The following is a 23522-nucleotide window of genomic DNA, read 5'->3' as shown; positions in this document are numbered from 1 at the left end:
CACTATTTGGCTCTGACCCAAAAAGAAGCGGCGTTCTCTGCATAACGGGATTTAAGCGAAAGCGGAAGTAAGAACCAGTAACCCTCTTGTTCCGTTAGTGAACGTGATCCAACGCCTCAACCTCCTTGTTTGAGGAGACGCGAGGCCGCCGTGACAACAGAGCGACCTGCCCATTCCCTCTCTGTCTTTAACCCGGGTCGGCAACCGCTAAAAAGCACAGCCCTTTGTTTTAGCTGTAGCTGGCCCTTCTGACTCCCCCGGTTTTTATTTATCCTGCTGTATAACCCTCACCATGGCGGCAAGTGCGAAACGAAAACAAGAGGAGAAACACCTGAAGATGCTGAGAGAAATGACGAGTTTGTCTCCCAACAGAAAGTGCTTTGACTGCGACCAGCGCGGCCCAACCTATGCCAACATGACTGTGGGGTCCTTCGTATGCACCTCCTGCTCTGGCATCCTGTAAGTATTAAGTTACTGGGTGACCTTAGCTCAGACATGGCGCACATCATATAACGTTTTAGCACGCTTCAGCTGCGCACGGTAACCTAAGCCAGTTAGCCAACTAGCGCTAGCTAACGTAAGATCGGTATCCAGTGGTGTCAGTGCGAGTTTTGACATTGTCTTTCTGTGCTATGTTGGGCGGGGTACGTAGAGGTGCCAATGCTCAGCACAGTAAGCTAGCAGCCACCCGGGGTGCTAGGTAACTTCATCTGCTAATGCTAGCTAGTGAACTTCTCTGGCACTTACTAGCTAGGTCTGCGGATAAGCCACTGGCCAACTGCTACTACCAGTTGTTGGCGACGTTTGCAGGCACCACCTTGTAACCTGGCTAACTGACACCCCACTTCACTTTATTTCCACAGATCGGTATTGTGTAGCTATTTCTTACGTTATTCAGATGGAACCGATAATGCAATACCGCCATTCATGCTGTATTTCGTCAAGTCATCTATGTTTGTATCAGATTTAAAACTATTATAGTAGTCAGTCTCTAACAGATGTACACTGAGGGCATGTATACCGGCAAGATTTTCACTGATTTGCTGATTAAAACCTTTTATATGATTTCCCACATGTCAGTAGTTTACCCCCATAAAACAGCATAACAGTCTATCCACAGCATTAATATTTTGTCGGTGTAACTGGGTGTTTGACTTTAGATAGCGTTTGCCTGACTTACAGCTTTGCACTGCAGTTGTGTAACCAAGCATCTGTAGCTTGGGATTTGGGATTAGTGAAGCATTCCGTTTCTTCTTATTCAGCTAAAGTATCCCACCTCAACTCAGCTGTCAAATGTTGTATGATAAAAGGTTTTTTGTGTGTGTGGATAGATGTGATCCCGATCAGATTTCAAATGAAATGCAAAATGGTGTAATATAATAACAACAGTTTATTGCATTATTTTCCTGTTATTTCCTGATAAATGACAGACTGATATATTTGTCTTGTATTTCCCATATTGCATGACATTGTGCTAACCTGCACATAAGCATTCTCCTCTGAAGACTTTTTTAGGATTTCTCTGCTTTCTCTTCCAACTGCATCAACAGTTGGAAGAGAGACAGACAGACAATATAATCAAAAATCACAATATAGCCAAGTGCAGTTTCCAAATTGCAGGAGCTGCAATTTTTTTGATAAAAGTAGAATGTGTCAGAACATTGCTTGCACGATAAGTGTGTAGCTACAGAGACGCCTTGGTCTGCAAATCATATTCTCCAGACCTAAAGGAATATTCTTGTTTGGTACAAGCCCCAACAAAAATCACATCATCATCATTTAAAAAAAATAAAAAATTAAGTGAAAATGCAAAAAATGATCATTCCAACTGAAATTGTTACTCATATCACAGTATCTACCAAAATAATTGCAATATGTTTTTTTTTTTTCTTTTTCTTTTTTCTTTTTTTATGTATTGTTCAGCTCTAGAGGAAACTAAATTATGGCCACATACAGACAGGTTACAAATTTAAGGAAAAACCAGAAAAATTTGTAGAGAAACAGGATGACAGTACCTCCGTCCATATGGTATGGGGTGGGTCACTGAATGGTTTGATGGGCGTGTCAGACAGCACTCTGCACCACTACCATCAAAACACTAAAGGAATATCTTCTTGAAGAATGGTGTTCATCCCTCCAGAAGAGTTCCATGAACTTGTGGAATCAATGCCAAGGTGAATCGAAGCTGTTCTGCTGGCACATAGTGGCCCAACACCTAACCTATGGTGTTGTCTTTTTTAAAATTGGAAATTCTGGTCACAAATAGTTTATCTTGGTTTTTGTAAGGTTATGAATGTTTATTAACCACAAGCCGTTCTCATTGAAAACACTTAAGAAGAGTAAATTAGCAATGCGCTATTAACAGGTAATTCAATAAACTTCGTTCATGTGTCTATCCTGTGCTGCTCATTCACACTGTCAGCAGCCTGCACTGTTCAGTCTTAATGCTTTATGGAAATAACCGTGCAATTCTCCATTTGAGCAAGGATTATTTGAAAAGAGAAAATATTTGTTGCTTAGTCAGTAGTACAAATATGCTGATGAATTTTTAGTGTTATTGTGTCAGCAGAGGGACAGATGACTGCTTTGACACATTTTAGAACTGTCACTCCCCTACACTTTGCCTAAGATACAGCCCTTGTTTGACTGTGTTTGTGACCTTAATCTGTGCAAACTGTTTTAGCAGTCTCCACTTTGAAGGTTGTTTTCTGTAGCACTGAAAAGAATGAGATTAATTGTGTGCTTGCTGATGGGCAGAGCTTGCCCTCCATTTCACTTCACCAGTGGGTCTGCAGGGACTCCACTGTGAATTTTTCCATCTGCTCACCCTGTAATGTTAAAGTCTGTAATGTGAATTAATTGAGTTCTTTAATAGGTTGAGATAACAATATCCCATTTTCTCTTCTGCTGTCGTTCTCACAAACTTCAAACTTCTAACAAACATGCTGGGTGGGGTGGAGGGGGGTGGGAGGGTGGGGGGGGTTTGAAGGGATTGATGTCTGTCAGATGTATGCAGGAAGCCTGGTGTGATTGTAGGCTCAGGAAGTGGTATGGCCTCACCATGCTGCTACATCAGCAACATGTGATTTTATATGTGCAACAGGAAGTGGCAGAGAGGTCATTGTCTGCCTCTCACTTTCCTTTTAATTCTAGAGAGGCAAAGATGTTGGCGTTGTAACAGAGCACCCAAAAATTAATTCTCAAGCTCAATGTATTGTCTTGGTTGCTGTCTTACTGCTGTGGTTGTTACATGTATAAAAGCAGTGTTTGCTTTTTGCTTTATTTTGTCCTCTACTAGGAAAGCAAAACAAAACCCCTCAATACTGACATCCATCTCTATAAATCCTCCATTTATCACGAAAGATTATGTTACTGGTTCAAATAGAGTTAAGTCCTAAACATTTGACAGATAGGGACATTACTGAGGCAATCTTAGGAGTGATTTGTGATATATGGAATTTGCAGTTTGGGCAGCAATGGTGTTTACTTGTTTAGGAGCATGACTACCTACTTCACAAGATACTTTTGCCCCCAAAGTTGTGGTAGTTTAATGGGTGGAGTTGGAATCTGCTATGTAAACACATTCCTTGTGAAGGTGGAGGCCTTCCCAGGAGGTACACCACTCACAATGACTCTTTCTGGTGATTTGCTCATGGCAGGAAGTAACCCCACTTGGCCTATCTGTTCCTGAGTAAGCAGGGCTGCAGCCATGACTAGAACATGACAGAGGTGGGGATGAGTCACTGACACTGTTCATAATAATATTAATAAATGGCAAGTCAGCAGACTTGACTTAAAGTGTGAAACATTGGATGTTTTCCTGTGTCCCTGACAACATTTCACATCAGGTGTGTCATCTGCTTAACCACGTAAAAGTGAAAAATTGCTGATGCTGTAACTTGATATAAAAGCTGATTAGATAGTGAGATGTAAAAATTAAAAAGAGGCATTTTCTTTGATGACAGGTACTTTCATAACACAATTGTTGAAGTTCTTGTAAAAGACATTCTTTTGGTAGCGACGTAGAGCAGCAAAGTGAAGGCTGGTGTATGGCCTCTCATCTCTTTTGAGAATTAACATTGCCAGTTCTCTCACCCTGGGGGTGTTACAGTATGCAAATGAACTGACTTCCCCTGGCTTAGCCTCTCTGATATACAATAGTGACTAGGTCATAATTATTTTACTGTGCAATATGTGATACTGCGATGATGTAAAAGTTGGACTTGGCAACTAGAGTCGAGCAACGGTTTGATTAAATTGTTCATCAGTGTGTAATAGAACTTGTTCATGGGTACAATACTGTGTTGTAAGAAGTAATTTTGTAATTGTATTGCTTTATTTTACCAAATAAATAGTTACTGTGTTCATTTACTTCTCCCTCTAAATATCTAACTGTCACTGAACATTGTCACAGTTGTATAGCTACTTTGTCCAACAGAAATAATGGGGTTTGGGAGTCTGTAGGACCATACCATTGTGTAGGCTTAGGTTGCCAGTCTGTACCAGACTGGAATCCAGAATGCAGGATTGCCTGACAGTTATACACCACAGTCACTGGATATAAAAGGAGCCCATTTATAAGATGGTTGCCTCTTTTACAAGTTTTGGAATAAGACTTTTCAAAGTTGAGAAAGGCTTTTGAATTATAGGAGGCAGACGTTATGTATTTAATGTGAAATACAGTAAACTAACAAACACAAAATAACCGCTATCAAAATTCCTTAATTGGACAACTTGGTAGAGATCCTGACATCATATTTAGGCCTAAAGCACTATGAAACCTTCTCCCTGTATTTGACCTAGTTTCATCTTCATGAGACTAGGATCTGATCATTCACCTAGCTCAAGGCGCTGAAAACACATTAAAGCTCAAATACACAGGGGCTCATTCACACATTCTGTCTTCTGCTTTTCTATAGATACATTTACTTGTGACATATTGCCTCTTGCTTTTGCTAATTTGCTTCTGACTGTTTTGTCCAAAAACAAAATTACAACTAGAGATGCAACTAATCATCTTTTAATGATCTTTTTTTTATATAATAGATTAATCTTAACAACCTTAATGTCTTATGTTGTGGAAGGTGCAACCAATCAATGTTTATTTTATTATTATGCCTCCATGTTGGCAACAGCCATGTTCATCCGTCCATCCATCCTATCGTAAGGAACGTCTGGAGGGAATTTCATTACATCTGGCATCCATTTGGACTCAAGGATAAAGTATTTCAAGGTGAAAGGCTACTGTTACTGTGAATCAAGAATTCAGAATTGTGACAAAATACACTTTATATCTTTTTATTAAACGCTTCACTTTATATACAGTATTATGTGTCTGTAGGGTTCGTGCATTTAACCAACTCTTCATTCCCATGGTATATTGTGCACATGTTGAAATACAGCAGTTGTATTTAGGCTTTTTTCTGTTAGGTGTGTAGCATTTTTTGGCCTTATCTCTCTTCTCAAAGTGATATCAGCATGACGTAACTATGGGCACAAGATGAAGGTGTTACCTTAGTAAGTCCCAGTTGTTACAATAGAGCTCCATATTTAGGTGAGGGCATATGGACAGCTTTTTCAATAAACACATGGTCTTTGAACATGAATTGACATAACATACTTGGAGGTTCACATGCAATGTGTGGACTAAGTTGTGGCAACTTAATTCTTTGTCAGAGCTAAATATAAGTGTTGTTCTTTGTAACATTTTGTTTGATCGGTGGATATGTAAAGAATGGGTGGAGATGAGAACAAGTTCTGTAAGTGGTGACAGCAGTAAATAATTTAGCAGTCATGTCTTGTATTTCAATGCCTTTAGGATCTGACTCCTGTGTGTGTATAACATTGTGTTTGTAATTGTACCACCCATGGATCTCATTTCCGAGAAAGTTGTCATGACGACCTTTCAAAAATGACCAAGTAAAAGTTGAACTGTATCAGCTTTTCAGCTTGATTTGTATTTAGGTACTTTGTCAAGAACAAAAGTGAACCAAGTACGGTATAGGCCAAAAGGGTAACAAATTATGCCAGCAGTATAAGTACGTAACCTCGATGGGCATCCAATAATATCGTTATAATCCTAAATTCAGTTTTGTAAGTTCTGTGTTCTGTCTTTTTTTAGAGACAAGTAATCTTTTAACAAAATGTGTTGCCTTTTAATAATATCAGGACAGAAAATACAGTAAAATGATAAATCCAGGTTTTTTAATCTGCAAGTCCAGAAAAGTCCAGTTAAGAATAAGTAAGGAACAGTTAGCGGTTCAAACATCTTGGCAAAAAGTAAAATAGTTTAAAAAACTTTAAGAGAAAAGTTTGGAAAAACAGTGGACTCCTTAGTTGCTAGTAGTATGTCCTTGTTCCAGATAAGAAAACTTAAGAGCACAGAGAATGGATAAGGTATTTGATGCCTGACTTCAGCAGGTTTTTGACAAGTTCCAGCCTGCTCCTCTACTACACTCCCTTTGAGAGTTCAGGCCAGGCCAGAACAAAAAACATTAGAATTAAAGATAGAAAAAGGCCCCAAGAACACCGCATTCCATTTAGATATACAGATGCATGGGAAACATACAAAATTGTGTTTAATATCTGAGGGTCCTTTGAAACACCAACTCCATGTGCAGTAGAGGACACTGAACTTAAATTCAACCCTAATTGTTTATACAGAAGGAGTTAGTATTTGAGTGATTCCTACTATAGTAAGTCCAGGTAATTACTTCTCTGCCTGTTGGTTGTCATGGCATTATGTCACTGTGTCATTAGAACATGTCAGTGTGTCTGAATTCAAGTATAATATGAGGTTGATACAGGCTATGCTGCTTGTGTATTTTCTACTTCCTTCCCGCCTTACATGTAAATACATGGATTATTTTTTGGCTTGTTTGAGTGCTGTAAGACTGCTCCTCATTACACTTCAGAACTGTGGATAAATGAATCCACTACAGACACTGATGCAGGAATCCAGCTGCTGCTGTTGTGCTTCTTACATGCTTGCTAGTGTGGATAAAGAGTAAAAAGATGGTTTGGGTCTCAGTTTCCTGACAATGTAAAAGCTTTCTCAATGATATCTGACTAATGGCTGCTATTTGATTCTTCGCAACACTTAAGCTGCTGCAAAAAGTATTTTTGCTCTTGGTGTTTTTTTTCTTAATCACAATTTAAGGGATGAATTAGTGACTTGGTTGATGGCTTCAGACACTTCCTGCTAGCAACAAAAAGTTAAATGGAAAGCACTCAGATACAATTCTGTATTAGACTGTATGGCAGTCGTTTGTTTTTTCCTCATTCTGGTGGCTGTGTTGTTCAGCAATTACACTCTGCTTGCAGTTGAAGCATTCCGCTTGCATGCTAAATGCTAATTGGTCACCTTCACAATCAAAACAGGTGGTGACCTTGAAGCCAGAACTACATGAGTTTTCACTTACTTACCGGGAAAAAATATGCAGGCACACAGGCCTTGAGCTTAATATAAAAGCCTAATGATGGCTCTTTTCAACTATTACAGTTACTAGGCATTTTTAATTTGGGCCGTTGTGGCATGAGCCGTGACCTGCTCAGGAAAATGAGCAGGGCTTGTGTGGGCTAATGGGTGTTACTCCATAATGGAAGTTTCTATATAAAGGGAGATCGCTCATTCTGTTACTGCGCTAACAACCTCAGTTCACTCAATAGCAGTTAGGAGAGAGTGTCATCCACTTCCTTTGTTCTTCTCTACTCCCTTTCTTTTTTTGTCAACATTTCTTTCTGTCATTATTTGTCTTTGTCATTTCTCTCTGTAATGCAGTCTTCCTCTCCCCAGTTACAAACACCAGCCAGTCAGTTTGTTATTAATTAAATGGCCCTGTTCTGAGAGGTGGACTCTGGAGAATGTCCAGATGTGGTATTTGTGTACAACATCTTCAAATTAAATTGACCCTTGTTTCTGTTTCTTCACCTACAGACGAGGACTGAATCCACCCCACAGAGTCAAGTCCATCTCTATGACAACCTTCACGCAACAGGAAATCGAGTTCCTACAGAAACATGGAAATGAGGTAGGCATGGTGATTATTTACCCTGTCACAGTGGTTAATTAAGTTTGAGGTCAACTTTCCCACTGCTTTGGCAGCTTTGCTTTACAGACTGGCCATGTAGTTTAGCCTGACATTGTACCATTTTACCCTGTGTTTGCTGTCTGTCTATGTCTATTGTTTAATTGACAATATGAATATGTGAGAATCTGTACATCATCATTAAATTGTGCACTCTTACCTTGGTCCAGAAATCATGTGCTCAAGACAAAATACTTCAAATTTAAATTGGAAGTTTTTTTTCTTTTTTTCAACAAAAAAAAAAGAAACAAAACCTTTAAAAAACAGTCCTTGGACTAGAATCACTTCTGAGACAGGACAGTCCATATGGGCACATTTTAAAGATATCACATTATTATGAATATTGCTATTTTAGTAATTACTGTTTTAGTAGTGTTTAGGCTCAGTATCCTCTTTTCTACAGTCAAATGTAGACTCTACTGAGTAAGTACACTGATGTAACAAAAATTTACAAGGAAATGTATTTATTTCAAAGCTGTATTTATTACTATATTGTACACTGAATCTAATGAAGAAACACTCACTGCTTGGTTGACCCTCCCAGCTCTTATCAGCTTTGTATTCGGCAGCATCAGACACCTGTTTTCACCAGACAAACTCTCAATAAACCTTTGCACACTAGCTGCCTACTACAAAACAGCATAGAAACACAGTTGCTGCAAGCAACAAGCTGCTGAAGAAACACTTTCATCAGGTGGCCAGATAGACCTCACTGGGATCATAATGTTGTTTTGTGGCTGTTGGATGTGGAAATATGCAATTTTTTATTAACATTTTAGCCATAAAAGACAGACAATAAGTTTGTCTGTGAGTATGTCACAATTAAGCTCTACCATTAATAGGTGCAATAAATTTCAGTGACCCAGTTACACTTTTATGCGTTGAATTATATTGATGCATGGATAGTTTTGAACAATGCAATATCTGTTTGTCATTTGCATTCTGCAGCTCTCACCTATCAATCATAACCATGTAGAGTAGCACCATGTATTTTTACAGCACAGAACAACCAAAGTGCATCATCATTCAAGAACCATTTCTGGTAAACGGAGTATGAAATAGAGCAATGCCACCTGGGAAGCACAGCCTATTAAAAGCTGTAGCAAAGTGGCAGGGCAGGCAGACACGCGGGAGACTCAAGGTTGGACCTGATGCATATATCCTTCAAGGCTGCTATATAAATACTACTGCATTCAAGTTGACACAGAAAAAACTCATACAACAAGGTGCACATTATATTTTCAGCAAATGCTGTTTCAAAATGTAACTGATGAGAAAGAAAGAGTGAGCTTGAATGTGCTTTGAGCACCAAAGCCAGCTAAAGAGATAGCAGTGGCGGCGGCGGTAGCAGCGGCGGCAGCAGCAGCGGCGGCAGCAGCAGCAGCAGCGGCAGCAGTAGCATATGTGCAACAAAAAAGCCATGCTGGCTCTTGCAGCACCATCATTCCATCTACAGTGAAACACTTTATACTGAGTGTGCACACACACACGAGGGCTATAAATCTTTCTTTACAAGATTAGGCAAATACTTTAGGAATGCTAGTGTCCCAAACCAAAGGTTAAGGTGAAACTTGCACTGATTTTACACAGAGTGACTATGTTCAACTTGCATTTCAAAACATGGAGCCAACTCATGCTAGACTCAGACATGGCTATATCCTTGAGTAAAACCATTTGCACAAGGCATTCATCCATGAAGTGTGAAGTTAAAATAACAGTCAATGCTCTTTTCAACTTAACTAACAGGTTTATCTTTTTATTTCCTATGGCTTAACACTTTGATGGCTAATTGTGAAAGCTGTAAAGCCCTGCACTTGTTAGGAGCTGTGTGTGCTACAAAAATGAATTTTAAAAAATCCCGTCACATGTTCTGTTACTGTGTGTTCTAGGTATGTAAACAGATCTGGCTTGGCCTTTATGATGACAGAACCTCCTCAATACCAGACTTCAGGGAACCACAGAAAGTCAAGGAGTTTCTTCAAGAAAAATACGAGAAGAAGCGATGGTAAGTCCGTTTCAGTGCAAGCTGGCAGTGCAAAGATATGAACAATCCTCTGACAATGTGCACTGTGTGGATGTGTAGCTTTTCTTTGTGTTTTTCTTCTCTCTGGCTTAGAATGTCTCACAGGCAGTTTATAGCAGCTAGCCTCAAGCAAACCTACAGATACCCTTCTTTAAATGCACAGAATGTAGGTCAGTACAGTGAAGCTGCTTTATGTGTAAGATTTAGTTATTCCATGAAGTCATAGGTTATTTGTTTTAAAGCATAGCATAGTTGTTACTGGTGCATTGTGACTGTTGAGTGCCATAACTAATGAGAGAAGTTATTTTAGACAAATAAAACTAAGGGCAAACCTAACCAACAAGTGTTTTAATGAGATGCAAATTATGGATTGGTCTATAAAAGTAAATATTGATTTACTGTGGCTGTTGGTTTATGCAGTTAGACCTCACAAAAAACTGAGTCGTGTCACTATGTTAGGGACCAAGCAGTCAAAGGACAAGCTAGCACAGGTTTACGTTTCAAAAAATGGGTTTTATTTCACCCAAAAACATGTCAGAATACAAATAAATGAAAATAAGCTCTTTTAGTAAATAACTGGGCAGTTAAAAAGAGGTCAACCAAATGCAGCTCTACTCAAAAAATACTGTTAATCAAGGCCACTGTGATAAGCCAATGATAGGAGCTTCTATGTTGTGACTGGCTGGGCCATTTTGCCACTGGACCACATCATGTACTTGTTTGCTGTCTCAGTCTGATTAAGTGCTACAAGATTACATCCATGGCAAAAACTGTATTGTATGTAAAACTGTATAGCTGGTTAGTAACCGGAAGATTTAAAATTAAACAGAGTGAAGAGGCAGATGCATTGACAAGTGATCTTTCCTCCATTCAACGAAAAGAAGATACATTTAGCTTCTTCTGCTTTCACTTCAGTCCTCAATGTTTTATCATTATCATTAAAATAATAAGTGCTCTGAGAACATATTATTTGGCCTCCGTATTGTTATGGGGCTGGAAATGGTAGTAGTAGGGAGTAGTGCTTTTTTCATCTCATAGTGTCTTTGAAGTCTGACCAATATGAGAGGTCTGACCAAAATGAGAGCAATGATTGGTGCATGTCTCAACATGTCCCGATTTCCTGCCGACAGGCATTCTCACTCACAAAGGCCACTCTTCTGGAACACAAACACACACACCAGTTACCACCATGATAACTGTTAGTTTCAAATAATATTGGCTTGTTTTCTAGCTATGAATCAGATTTCCACTCAAATAAACATTTCCTGTTGGGATTTGGAAAACACTTATTTTTGCCTTAAGGCTGTTACACAATTATTCTGAAAATCTGAGATTATGTGACATTATCTTAAATTTTATCCCATTTACCAATTTAGTCAGTAGCTTCATTTCAATTGTGATATGCTGTGATGTATATTTATCAAGGTAGATTTTCTTTCTTTTTTGGTGATGTATGTTTCACAGCTGTTTGACATGTAGTTTAATTTAACTCATGATGTGAACTGTTTCCCAGGTATGTACCTCCTGAGCAGGCGAAGGTAGTAGCATCAGTCCATGCTTCCATCTCTGGCTCCTCAAACAGCAGCACCAGCAGCACCCCGGAGGTTAGACCACTCAAATCCCTGCTGGGGGAGTCAGCCCCCTCCCTACACCTCAACAAGAACACCCCACCAAATCAGGTGAGATTAATGTCGTGCACACACATACACATACTGAATTTTTACTTATTGACATAGTGATTATTGTCTATTCCATCAAGGGCTTGTAAGGTTTAACAAATTACTTTAAAAAATTCACTTAAACCATCCAACCACATTAGAATGTGGTTCTTGAACAGCATCTTGTCCTAGCCGTAGAAAAAGACTACATCATCAGGTGATACAAATTGCATGATAAACACAACATTATGGATTTTTAGCAAGTAATTGATTCTAGGATGGTCACGAAAATTGGAAGTATTTCCATCTCTGGCTCTCACCTTCTTCAGGCAAATCTTGCACACAGCCTTGTCGAGATTTGCAGGCTCTCCCTTGTCCTTCAGTCAGTATTCCCGTTTTACTGCCCAACCCTAATCTGTAGTGTTCTTATTGTTACATACTGTCAATTGGTATGCATCTGGGTATTAATCAAACTGTGTGAATCCTTCCGAACCTATAGTATGAGGATATGTTTTTAGGAGTCATTATTATTTAATGAGGTGTATTGTTGTGTGAATATGCCCCCAGAGATGAATTGCATCTTCTGTTATAAATGCTTATACATGTACTGTACAAAGACACATTGTATACACAGAGATTGCCAGACACATTACCTGTTAGTCTGCTTTTCAGAAGGCCTCTTGTCTTAAGTCTTCAGGCAGGCACATAAATATGCTCAGCTACACATACCTGCAGTTTTTCTAATCTGTCTCTTGTCTCCACCAGTCTCCAGTGGTGAGCCGTGGACAAACCCATCAGCAGCCGTTCCATGACAAGAAGTTTGACCTCCTCAGTGACTTGGGTGGAGACATCTTTGCTGCTCCGCCTAACTTGAACGCAGGCGCAAGCTCCAGTTTTGCTAACTTTGCACATTTCAACAGCCACACAAGTAAGGAACACAGTAACTGCTGGAATGTCTAACAAAAAAATGAGAATCGTTATATGTCAGGCAAACCTGCACTGAATGCAAAAAAAGAGCAATAACTCCTGTCTCCAATTACAGGTGTTAATTGGTGAAATGACCTTCATTTATTGGGAAAAAAACATGATTACTTTCATCTGAAACATTAAAATTTCATAATATGCATGTAGACATATACCTCTTTTCGTGTAGAACAGTATAGCAAATGGTGTGAATACTATACCTCATGTCATGCTGTTGCAGCCATTTAATATGTTTATAGTGCTTCAAGAGACAGCCACATGCTGAATGATGTTGCAGTCTAATTAATACCTCTTATAGATTATGACAGAATCTTTTAAATGTCAGCAGCCACATACCACCATGACTGCAAATCATGTCCATACATTACATGTGGGATAATACCCTCCATGTTGTACATTTCATGATTGTAATGCAGGATAGAGGGGCAAGCTGCTCGTACCATGGCCACTTGCAAACAAAATGCCATAAATCATCAAACTAAAAATGTCAGTCGTCAGTTTACACACAAGTAGTCAATTTTGATCTTGTTTTCTGATTTAAAAAAAAAACGTTAAAATATAGTTCCGGTGCCTCCTAATTTCTGTCCTTTGCATTGCTAGGCAACATATAGCTAAACAGGAAGGTGTTCATAAGGCGAGTTCACAGGAGTTTTATGATCCTGAAGTTTTCAAACCAGAGAAAGATAAATTTCCGTGATTCTTAACAATCTCAAGAACAGATAGCAGCAATGCATTCTGCTACATGACATTATTAAAACTGTCAGTCCAGCAGAGATAATGTTATAGCACTCTCTGTCTACACAGGCTGCCTCTGTTTTTCCCCTCCCTACACACACATTGCACTCATCACTCCCTCACTCTTACCTGTGACTTCTCCACACCTCTTTCTCTCCAATTATGGCCACATTTGCTCTCCAGTCTTCTCTCCTTTACCCTGCAACTGTACCTTGGACTCAGGCTTCCAGCTTCACCATTGCTGACATTATTTGGGTCCTCTATTGAAGTCATCTTTCTTCCTTCTACTGTTTGGACTTTCAGATTCAGGCAAATATGATACACATGTAAAATTACACTTGCTGCTGTCTTTACCTACAGTTTAATATTGGTAAAATAATTTCGAACAGCAAACAAAGACCTGTGTCATAGGTGTCCAGTTAAACCATCCAGTTACCAAAAACATATCAGAATCCAGAATCTTCAGTCACCATCGTATAAAGATTAGCATCAGAGGTGCTATGGACAGACACATCTCCATGGATACTAATGTCTAAAAAATAGGGCTATTAGTGTTTGCTTGCGAATAATGTCCTCTCATTTCCCCCTCAAAGAGCCATCAAGACTCGCCCTTAATGCAGTGACTAAAGTGGCATCCACACATCTCCACATAGCAAACATGAGCACCCCTAAAATGAATGATTTGTGTAGTTGTAAGCGCACACATTCGGTCTCATATGGTATGTGCTCAACAAGGAGCCCAGACAGTATCTCATGGGAGAGGGTAAATGTCAGACCATCCTGCCTGCCTTTAAAGCTGTTATGCATGTTGCTATGTTATACCACTCTGTGATTATCTCTCATATTTACCACATAATCCACTGTATTTGTTCTGCAGTCTGTCATCCACGCCTTAGCCTATCATATGTAGAAATCCGATCTATTATTATCTCATGCATTGTTATCCTCTCATTGTGTCTTTTTGTTCATCTGTCTGAACCTCATCCTGACACAACCTCCAGCGACACAGAATGCCAACGCAAATGCAGACTTTGCAAATTTTGATGCATTCGGGAGCACTTCTGGGTCGACAGGTGGTTTTCCCTCCGCACCCCAAGTCCCATTCCAACCCTCAAATACAGGTAGAGCGAGCTCTCTTCACTGGACAAACAATGCACCTCCAAATCACTCCCATAAAGACATTCAATTGTATAATTGTGTGTACACAGACATTGAGAACGTACATATAGGTTAAACAGAGACAACTTATTCAAATGCAGAACACTGTCAGTCATGTCTTCTGTCAAGTCATCAACTTTTTGTTTGTTTTAACTGTTGTAATACATATCCTCTGCTTCCCAAAACATTCCATATGTGCTGTGTCCTTTCATCCAGTGTTACATTTGAAAGGCTTATGTGCACCAGTTTCCCAACCAGCAAATTTAACAGAATCTGCAAGTTTGGAAAAAAATGCTAATACATATTTGTTTTCTATACTGATTGCCCTTGACTGCAGCTGAAGGCATAACATAATTTTTACATCAAAGGTGCCTAAGGCATAGAGCGCAAGTAATATCCTCCAGAGAATATGCATACCATGCAGACATACTAGAAGCATTGATTCTACCTGCCACTTGTAGCACATCTCTATTTTGACCTACTAAGAAGCATCAATCACTTGTCTGGATAATCAACAACAAACCATTTTTTAAAAAGAAAGGGATGGACATACACAAGAGCAGTGTACACTTCATAATCTTTAGGTTTAAAATTGATTTTAGTGATAGGAAATTAATAATATCAAATATATGTAGAATATGCTGTAATCTGAATTGTTTTTTTAAGAGATAAAAATGAAGTAGGTAAAGATCACTGCAGTCAATAGGTAGACAGTTATATTGATACAGACATGAACAGGTTTGATACTGCTGTAGTACTGTAACCACATTTTGTATAAACCTACAGGAATATTATGGCGATATTTTAGTAATATAATAGGGGCTTAACATTAGTGTTAACATGCAGGCTGTGTGATTTAGTTGAATCCATGCTTTGTTCAAAGAGGTGCAATTTTGATTTGATATATTGTGGTCTAAAAATGGAATTGGGGCTTAGTCTCAGGAAAATGTTGTGTTCTACAGTGCCCTCTGCTGGATAATTGGTAACTATTTTAATACAGAGTACCACAGTGATCTCTTGAGCATGATTATTGCCTGATGATAAAGCTCCCCTCTCTCTTGTGGCTTTGTAAGATAATCCCTTTCTCACAGACACTGACTGACTGTGCTATCTGGCCTCAGCTGTCCATTCTGTCTCATGTGTTTTTCATCATTTGCTTCAGCAGCAGTTGATTTGCTTTGACGTCATGCTTTTTAATTTTTTACCTCTGGTTTGGTTGATGTCTTTTCTTTGTTTCTCCGCCCTGTCTTACACTGCTCATTGCCCCATTTCTCCATCCCTCCCTTCTTCCTTGATTTTTGGCTGCCAGCGTTCACTGTGCTCTCATCCAGCCGCAGTGTGGGTGAGTTTGCCACTGCTCTGCCTCTCCAGGGTGCACACAGTAAGTCTCTCTCTCTGGGCTTGCCCTCTTAACAGCTTTCACCCTTTCCACCGCCTCTAATGTGTAGTCACTCTGATCCTCCTGTCTCTGGATGAAATTTGTCTATTTACAGCTTTGTTTTCCCTGAGCTAACGGTAGCTACACAGCCAATATTCCATGGAGTGCAATGAAGCACTGGTTAAGATTAAACAAACATTCCTTCTTGCCCCCTTCCCATCAAAAAGACTGAATTCTTAATATACTACAGTAACTCATGGATATCTGCTCTGACATAGGGATGTTCATTTTGATTTTTTTTTTTTTTTTCCTGACCGATAGCCAACGCTTGTTAACCATTAACTGACAAGATTAAAATGCACTAGTGAAATTTGATTTCTGTAACCCATTAAAAATACCAATACACAGGGCTTAAAGTGGGCTGGAACAGTGTGAAGTGACAGAGAGTGAGACAGACGAGCGCACAGGCAGCAGAGAATACCCTTCCCACAGATCATCACACAAGGCAATGGTCCTTTTAACTTCATTGTTGCAGAAGAAGCAATGTCCTGAACAGCCAGACTACTGCTCATGCAACACAGAATTGGACTGGCATTAAACCTCAAAATAAAATAAGCAGGCCAGGCCTACCTCAGTCCTCAGCATGTTACTGGTGTCCCAGGATATTTTAACTGTTTGACTAATTAGTACTGATGTGTCAAAATTCTTTTTTTCAGTTGCCAATTCAGCAGTTAATTATGAACAACCCTACTTTGAAACAAAAGTTGAAATTTACATCTGCAAGCATTCTTAGAAACCTTAAATGGGGGTTTAAAGTGCCTGAATTAGCATGGTTGCCAAACATAAACACACTATGTGAAACAAATGACATTTATAGGTATCTGCAGTGGTAAAATCTAAGCACACAAAGGTGTGCTCTTCTCTTTTGTATTTGCAATGCGGTGACTAATGTCTAATAGTTTTATTTGCCCAGTAATAAACTTGGATCCGGTTAAAAGTGTCTACTCATTACAGGGCTCAGTTTTGTCTGCAGGCTGATTTTGACAGACTAACAATCTTTTACATTGAACTATCAAGCTGATTTCCATGTCATATTAAATACATTTTGCTTGGTTTTGTCTGTAACTCCCTTGATCCACAGTATGGTGCTGAACTCCTGTGTAACCGAGGCACTCAAGAAAGGTGCTGTTCTGTACATCATGTGTCTCTAACATAAAGACATTTAAATTTAATGCGTTCCTCAGGTTCATAGGATAATGGAGAGCCAGCATAGTGCAGCATAGCAGACTACTTTTACAAGTGTTGTTATCTGTCCTATAGATAATGAAGATATCCCAGCCCTAGCCTGATTCCACCCCAACTTTACCCTCCATGCAGCTTCTTCTATCCCTGTCCACTATATTAATGCTGTCACTCAAATCCAACAATCAAGTCCCCCTCATGACTTTTTAATTTCTCTCTTTTATACAGGTAGCGCCTCAGGGGGACTAGCAAATGCCAGTTTTGCAAATTTTGACAACTTCCCCAAATCGTGTAGTGCTGACTTTGGATCCTTCAGTTCCTCCTCCCAGAGTAACTCCACAGGAGCTGGCAAAGATGCTGTTCAGAGTACTAGCTCCCCTGCTGATAGATACGCAGCCCTGGCTGACCTGGATAACATGTTTAGCTCTGCCAAAACAGAGCAAGGTAAACTTCTCCTGCCTAGCCTGTTTCATAGATCTCAATTGTAGGGACAGCGGTTGACTGAAAAAGGAAGTTGACACAACTAAAAATATTTGTCATCTGAAGCATAGATTTAAGTCCCTATGAGTCTTCTTCCCAGTGCAGGGACAGGCATAGTCGCTCTTAAAATGGGACTTATTTACATTTTCTAGCAAACATCTAATTCTGTATCACTTCATTTTTGGCTTGGCCAAGGCATGGTTGTATTTTACTATTTTTTTTTTTTTTTCTTTCTCCAAAAATCAGTCTCCTGACCTCAGTGTTACAGAACCAGCCTGTGTAAAAACAACAGGCCACTGCACATGGTGGAAATACCGCCTTGCTTTAAAGAATCCCTTATATATCTGTTTCATTGGAGAGTTTTAATGTCACATTGTCAGAATTCTAACACTGGAGCATCTCTGAATTGTACTGGGCTGGTACTAGTTTATTTTGTCCATCACAACATATGATTCTGTGCTAGAAAATGCAAATTTCCTAATGATTGAACATTTATTCCCCATTATTTTAATAGGTTGAAAATGGCAGCTATCTCCGGCAGCTAATTTGAATTTTCTTGGATTTGTTGAACTGAGGTGGCTCTGCTCTTATTTGCTTCTATTGCAGGAGGTGGTATTCCAGGGGGGGTGAGCTCAGCTGCCGCTGCAGCAGCAGCAGGAGGAGGAGTGGGCGGTTTGCCTCAGAAGCAGCCAGCGATGCTAACAGGGGGGGACCGCTATGCTGCTTTAGCTGAGCTTGATACTGTCTTCAGTTCCTCAGCTCCTGCCACCAGTGTTTACAACACCACCAGCACCTCACAGGGGTGAGACTATGCAAAACACATAGATGCACCACAGTAAATCCTCTGCTATTGTAGAGTCCAAAGTCTAATAATCATTCTGTTAATAATTTAAGTTGATACATTGAGTTTAGTAAAAAATCTTAAAGGCCAAACTATTCACCTGACTGTTGAAACATAAGGGTATAATAGCTGATTGATGTGAACCAATGTGCCAGAATATAGTTAGAATACAGTCACAGCTAACTGCCATTTCAGCAAACTTACTTTTATCCACAGCAGCTTGACTTACAGACATAGAGTGACCACACTCTAGCCTTCATACAGCATTATGCAGTGGTTTCTGGTCCTCTTGTTTTGCTGGCTTCCCTGAAGAGTTGATTTTGTTTGTCTGCAGGGGTATGTTTGGCTCAGAGGCTGGGATGTCCACAGCACAAGCACAACAGGCCCTTCCTGGCATGGCTCAAGGTTTTGGACGTAAGTGAACCCGCAGGCTGTTTTCTGGTGGTTTCCTCTTATTGTGCTCCCAAATTGAATTCAGTAATGATATAGAAACTCTGGGTAATTCTAGCTAGATTCAGCTGTTTGGATTTTGCAATGTGTGACTTTTGTGCCTTTGTGGGACATTGAGGACCCTCATGGTTGAGACGTCAAAAACAGTTTGCAGACATGATCAGAGAGTTACTTTGTGAATCATCAATCTGAAAAATCATCATGTTATGTCAGACTTGGATGAGCTTTACTTTTTCTCAACATTTATTGTTTCTTTTTAGCCCGCCTGCCTCACATATCATTTTGACATAGAGATTATTAAGTTGTTTGGAAAAATGTGGACTGTATGTTCTATGAAATTACAGAAGGTTTTTAGACATTTGAACATCTTACTGCTGGGGACTCTATGCAAAGCTTAATTTGTCGACAGGGATTTACCCATGATCAGTTTGGTTGAAGGACACTAATGATGAAAAGATCATCAACAGGAGATAAGTGTTTTCAGAGGTTTGAAGTGGGAGCAGGGGAGATCACTGACGGATGACATCAACATGTTGAAGTGGAGTCTCCTCCATGAATCATTACTTTTGTTTTTAATACATTTAGATCATGTAGTTCATTCTTCTGTTTCACACTGTGGGCTCATGTTTGGTGACTTGATACCTCTCCCCAACAGCTCAGTCAACTAATCCGTTTGTAGCTGCTGGAGTTGCCCCAGCAGCCGCTCCCACCAACCCATTCCAGAGCAACGGCAGAACAGCAAGCGTGGCAGCAGCTGCAGGTGTGTTTATGTGTATGTTTGTGTGTCTGTGAATGTAAAGCACAGATAGTAGACCACTCAATCAACAAGTTAGAAAAAGAGTGCAGATTAAAATCATTTTATTTGAAAATAAAATGCAGGTGTGTTACTTTATCATACAATAAGTGTATTATGTGTTAGGTTACCTTGCACACACAAAGTGGCAACCTTTGCCCAGGCTGCCATAGCAATGAATATTAGTAACATCCCCATGCCAAACAAAAGCAGAGAACATTGTGAAAAAAGTTCTGAATACCATGTTGTTCACTGTGGAAATTGGTAGCAGGGCTAGTGTTGCCACTTAATGGTGTGCACAAGAGGGATGAAATTGTAGAAATTGAGATTCAGTTGTCTGTCTGATTGCTCTTGCCATGCTGGACAGGCTTGATGAGGGTTCTTCATGGGCAGGGTTATCCTCCCACCTTTGGTAGGTTCCCTTGTGCCCTCTGTTTCCCTTTTGCTTTCCTGCACCTTGCTCTGGCAGCACCTCCTTTTTCCTGTTGCAAATGTATCAGGAAAATGTTGGGAGATGTAAGCGTAGTGCCAAGATTCAGAAATACAGGTGTGACAAAATTTAACCTAATCATTATTTCACCGTAGGGGAGAATGGGTGGGTTGAGCCTGAGTTTAAAATGAGTGGCTCCTGCAGTACGAGGACATCATATCATCATAGCATCGTGTAGGTCTGAGATGTAGAGTGAAGCAGTTTAGTTAATTTAGACTTTACTCACTTACACAATATCAGTACAAACAATGTGTTTGTTTCCTTGAAGGATTTAAAAGTAAAGAGAAGTCAGAAAGTCAGCTGAAGTTTAAGATAAGTATAGATGGATAATTAACCTTTAGTTTTGAGAAGTATGCTCTGTTTTCTTGACAGTAAATGGTTATGATAGGTTGAAGTATCTTTTGCTCATCTTACCCCATATGTCTCAACAACAGTGGTTTCCTCAACATTTTCCTCTTTAATAGTTGGCAAGAAAGAATGAAGTCTGCCTTTTTTGAAGACACTGACTTATTAAAGCTCACATTGCACTCTAATTTACATTTTAAAAAATCATGTATTTATTCAGTAGAATGCTTCATTCAGTGGGTGAACCCTGTAAAACATTGAAAATAATCCTCCAGTGTCAATATCAAGAACAGTTAATCTATCTGATTTTGCTCATATATTCAATCAATTTTAGCTCCATATAACAGACGTTGAATGTAGCATTTGTATCAGACGTTGGATTGTTCAATTGCCAGCTGGCTGTCTTACTTACCACAGTTGAATTCAAGTTGTTGCACTGTGGGGAGGTTGTGCTCCTTTGTGCTCATCAGAGGTTGCAAGTGCTGCAAGTGTTGTTCAGACAATCCCTTCTTTTTTCCTAAGGCTTGTCTGTAGACAACTGTATTCACAATTTGCATGTGTTTAAAACAGTGCAAATACATGCACTGCAAGATTCTGAAGGAACAACACTTTTGACTACAGAACCATGTGCAGATATTCACCTGCTAAAGTAACTGTGACCAAATCTACTGCATGGCATAATTGATATATTTCTAATTCCTAATTTGTTGTAGCAGTTTTTTTTCTTGTTGACCTGTCTGTAATCCCCAGTTGTTTATCCTCTCACTCATTTAAGTTTCCCACAGTACTACAGTATGCTGCTTTCTAATAAACTGCTGATATTAATAGCTGCCTAGTATTTAAATTAGTTTGTGTTTTACTGCTGCTGTGTGCCAGCTTCTGTGTAATCTAACATTTTATAGGCGTGTGTGTGCTGTGAAATTGATTTCGTAATTTTGAAAAGAAAAGAAAAGAAAAGAAGCCAAAGGTGTAAACCAGTTTCTATGCCCGTGTTGTTGTATGACTTAAGGTGTTGTTGAGTCTTATATAGGCCTCTTTAACCAATTGTTGTCCTGCTTTGTAGCAGCCTCATTTGGAACAGGCTCAATGAGTATGCCATCTGGATTTGGGAATCCTGCAGCCTACAACCTCCCCACCAGCTTTAGTGGAACCTTCCAGCAACCCTTTCCTGGCCAGGGTCCCTTCCCTCAGCCTCCTGCATATCCCCAGCAACCCAATGGTGTGTATGCTTCTTTGTAGATTATCTAGTTTAGACTTTGCATAATAACTACACTGAAGTTCAATGTTGCCTGACTAGTTATCTGACTGACTAGTTGTCACATTGCTGCACTTAAATGTTTTTAAAATATTCCACTTAGGATTTAGGCTTTTCTGTTCTGATGTGGTAATAGCTTTCATCATTTGAACATGAGTTACACAGTTCTACTTGATTGGTTGTTGCTGTAATTAATTTTTTTAGATGTGTATTCCATTATATGTCCTAAATGACTATGTACATATCTTTTTCAGGTGGAGGATTTCCAGCCTTTGGCCAGGCCAAACCTGTTGTGACTCCTTTCGGGCAGGCAATTCCTGGTCATATGGTCTCAAGCAACCCTTTCCTGGTTAGTAAGAGGGCTACATAGTATGATATTCTGTAGAAGAGATTAGTCTAACATAAAGGAATGACTTAATTAGTTCCATGAGCCAAGATTAATGTTTGATAGAGATAAGACTACCTTATTCTTCCTTTAGTTCTGTTGAATAGACCATTGATTTATTATATATAAATATTATATTTATTTTCTCTATATATTCCTCTATACTAAGTGACTGTTTGTGTCTCCCTTTTTCCCTTCAGGGTGCGGGTCCATCTGCGCAGTATCCAGCAGGAGGAAATTCAACAAATCCCTTCTTATAGCGATCCATTCAATCAGCTGTACTACAGGGTCAACAACTGGCGCGCTTGCACCTATTGCACTGTTTTGTTTCACAAGTAGCTTTAAAAACACAATGTTTGTAAGGATTTGTATTTTCTATTGCAGTTTGTCACTAATGGAACAATATGACAGACAGTCATGCTGACACTGTCTATGGCTACAAAACAAAGTGATGGTGTGTGCAGAGGGAGAGGTTGATCCCCTCTTCTCTATTTAACCTGTGAACTGGCCAGGCCTCTACTGAGCCACAATGTATAATCAAACTGGCTGAAAACTAAGTTATTGCATACAGTATACTCCATTCATTATGCTGCAGTTCTGTACATACAATTTTTCTTTTAGGAAATTAGCTCTTTGTGCATTTCAGTATTTGTATCTAACACATGATTTGTTAAGACAAAGCTGTTTGAAAAACTAATGGGTACTGCCAGTTACCGTCTTTGTAAAGAACCAAACTGTTTATTTGTGCAGGATCCTTTTAAGGTTAACTATTGTCACTAAAGAAAAAAGAATGCATATTCTGTTGTCGAGATGGTAAAGAGGAGTGAATGCTGCATCAGGGATGGGTAGGGGTCTCATTTCTCTGCCATCCCCTGCCCTGCTGCTCCTGAACTACAGTGAACCACATCCATATGTGAGTAACAAGAACGATGAACTGAAAACCACTTACATTGGGTATTAGAGAATTTTAAGTTAATATGTAAATATATACAGTATATATATTAAAATGAATTTTAAGTAAGAGGAAATGACCAAACCATTCATTTATATGGATGTATGGAAATCTTGTATATTTGTTTTCTATAAAAAAAAAGAAAGATATATATTCATGGTGTTGCAGTCAGTAATTTGAAGCTTTTTTGGGGGGGGGGGGGGGGGCGTTTAAACTGGCATTTGGCCACGGTGGGGACCTAAAGCAGAAGTAATTATCTTCACTTG

At 39.4% G+C, this 23522-nt stretch overlaps 1 protein-coding gene across 8 annotated transcripts; it reads left to right on the top strand.

Annotated features, from left to right (window-relative positions):
- Positions 1-95: 95 nt before the first annotated feature.
- agfg1a (ArfGAP with FG repeats 1a) lies at positions 96-23494 on the top strand. Of its 8 annotated transcripts, none has more exons than XM_071497141.1 (14): positions 96-459; positions 7937-8030; positions 9977-10092; positions 11624-11789; positions 12534-12696; positions 14489-14608; positions 15955-16026; positions 17494-17709; positions 18352-18547; positions 18921-19000; positions 19692-19796; positions 21731-21883; positions 22174-22268; positions 22505-23494. In XM_071497141.1, exons 1-14 carry the CDS (start codon positions 293-295, stop codon positions 22562-22564), a joined length of 1803 nt encoding a protein of 600 aa, XP_071353242.1. In that variant the 5' UTR covers positions 96-292; the 3' UTR covers positions 22565-23494. The 8 variants fall into 8 exon arrangements, with proteins under 8 accessions (XP_071353242.1, XP_071353243.1, XP_071353241.1 ...); XM_071497142.1 differs by having other exon boundaries at positions 98-459; positions 15955-15987; positions 21728-21883; XM_071497140.1 differs by having other exon boundaries at positions 98-459; positions 21728-21883.
- The last annotated feature ends 28 nt before the right edge of the window (positions 23495-23522 follow it).

Source organism: Trachinotus anak, unplaced genomic scaffold, assembly GCF_046630095.1.
Source record: "Trachinotus anak isolate AG129_WGS33_773 ecotype Australia unplaced genomic scaffold, CSIRO_AGI_Tana_v1 ptg000014l, whole genome shotgun sequence".
In the NCBI taxonomy this organism is placed as follows: domain Eukaryota; kingdom Metazoa; phylum Chordata; class Actinopteri; order Carangiformes; family Carangidae; genus Trachinotus; species Trachinotus anak.
Note: the sequence above shows the minus strand (reverse complement) of the source record. Positions and strands in the feature narration are given on the sequence as shown.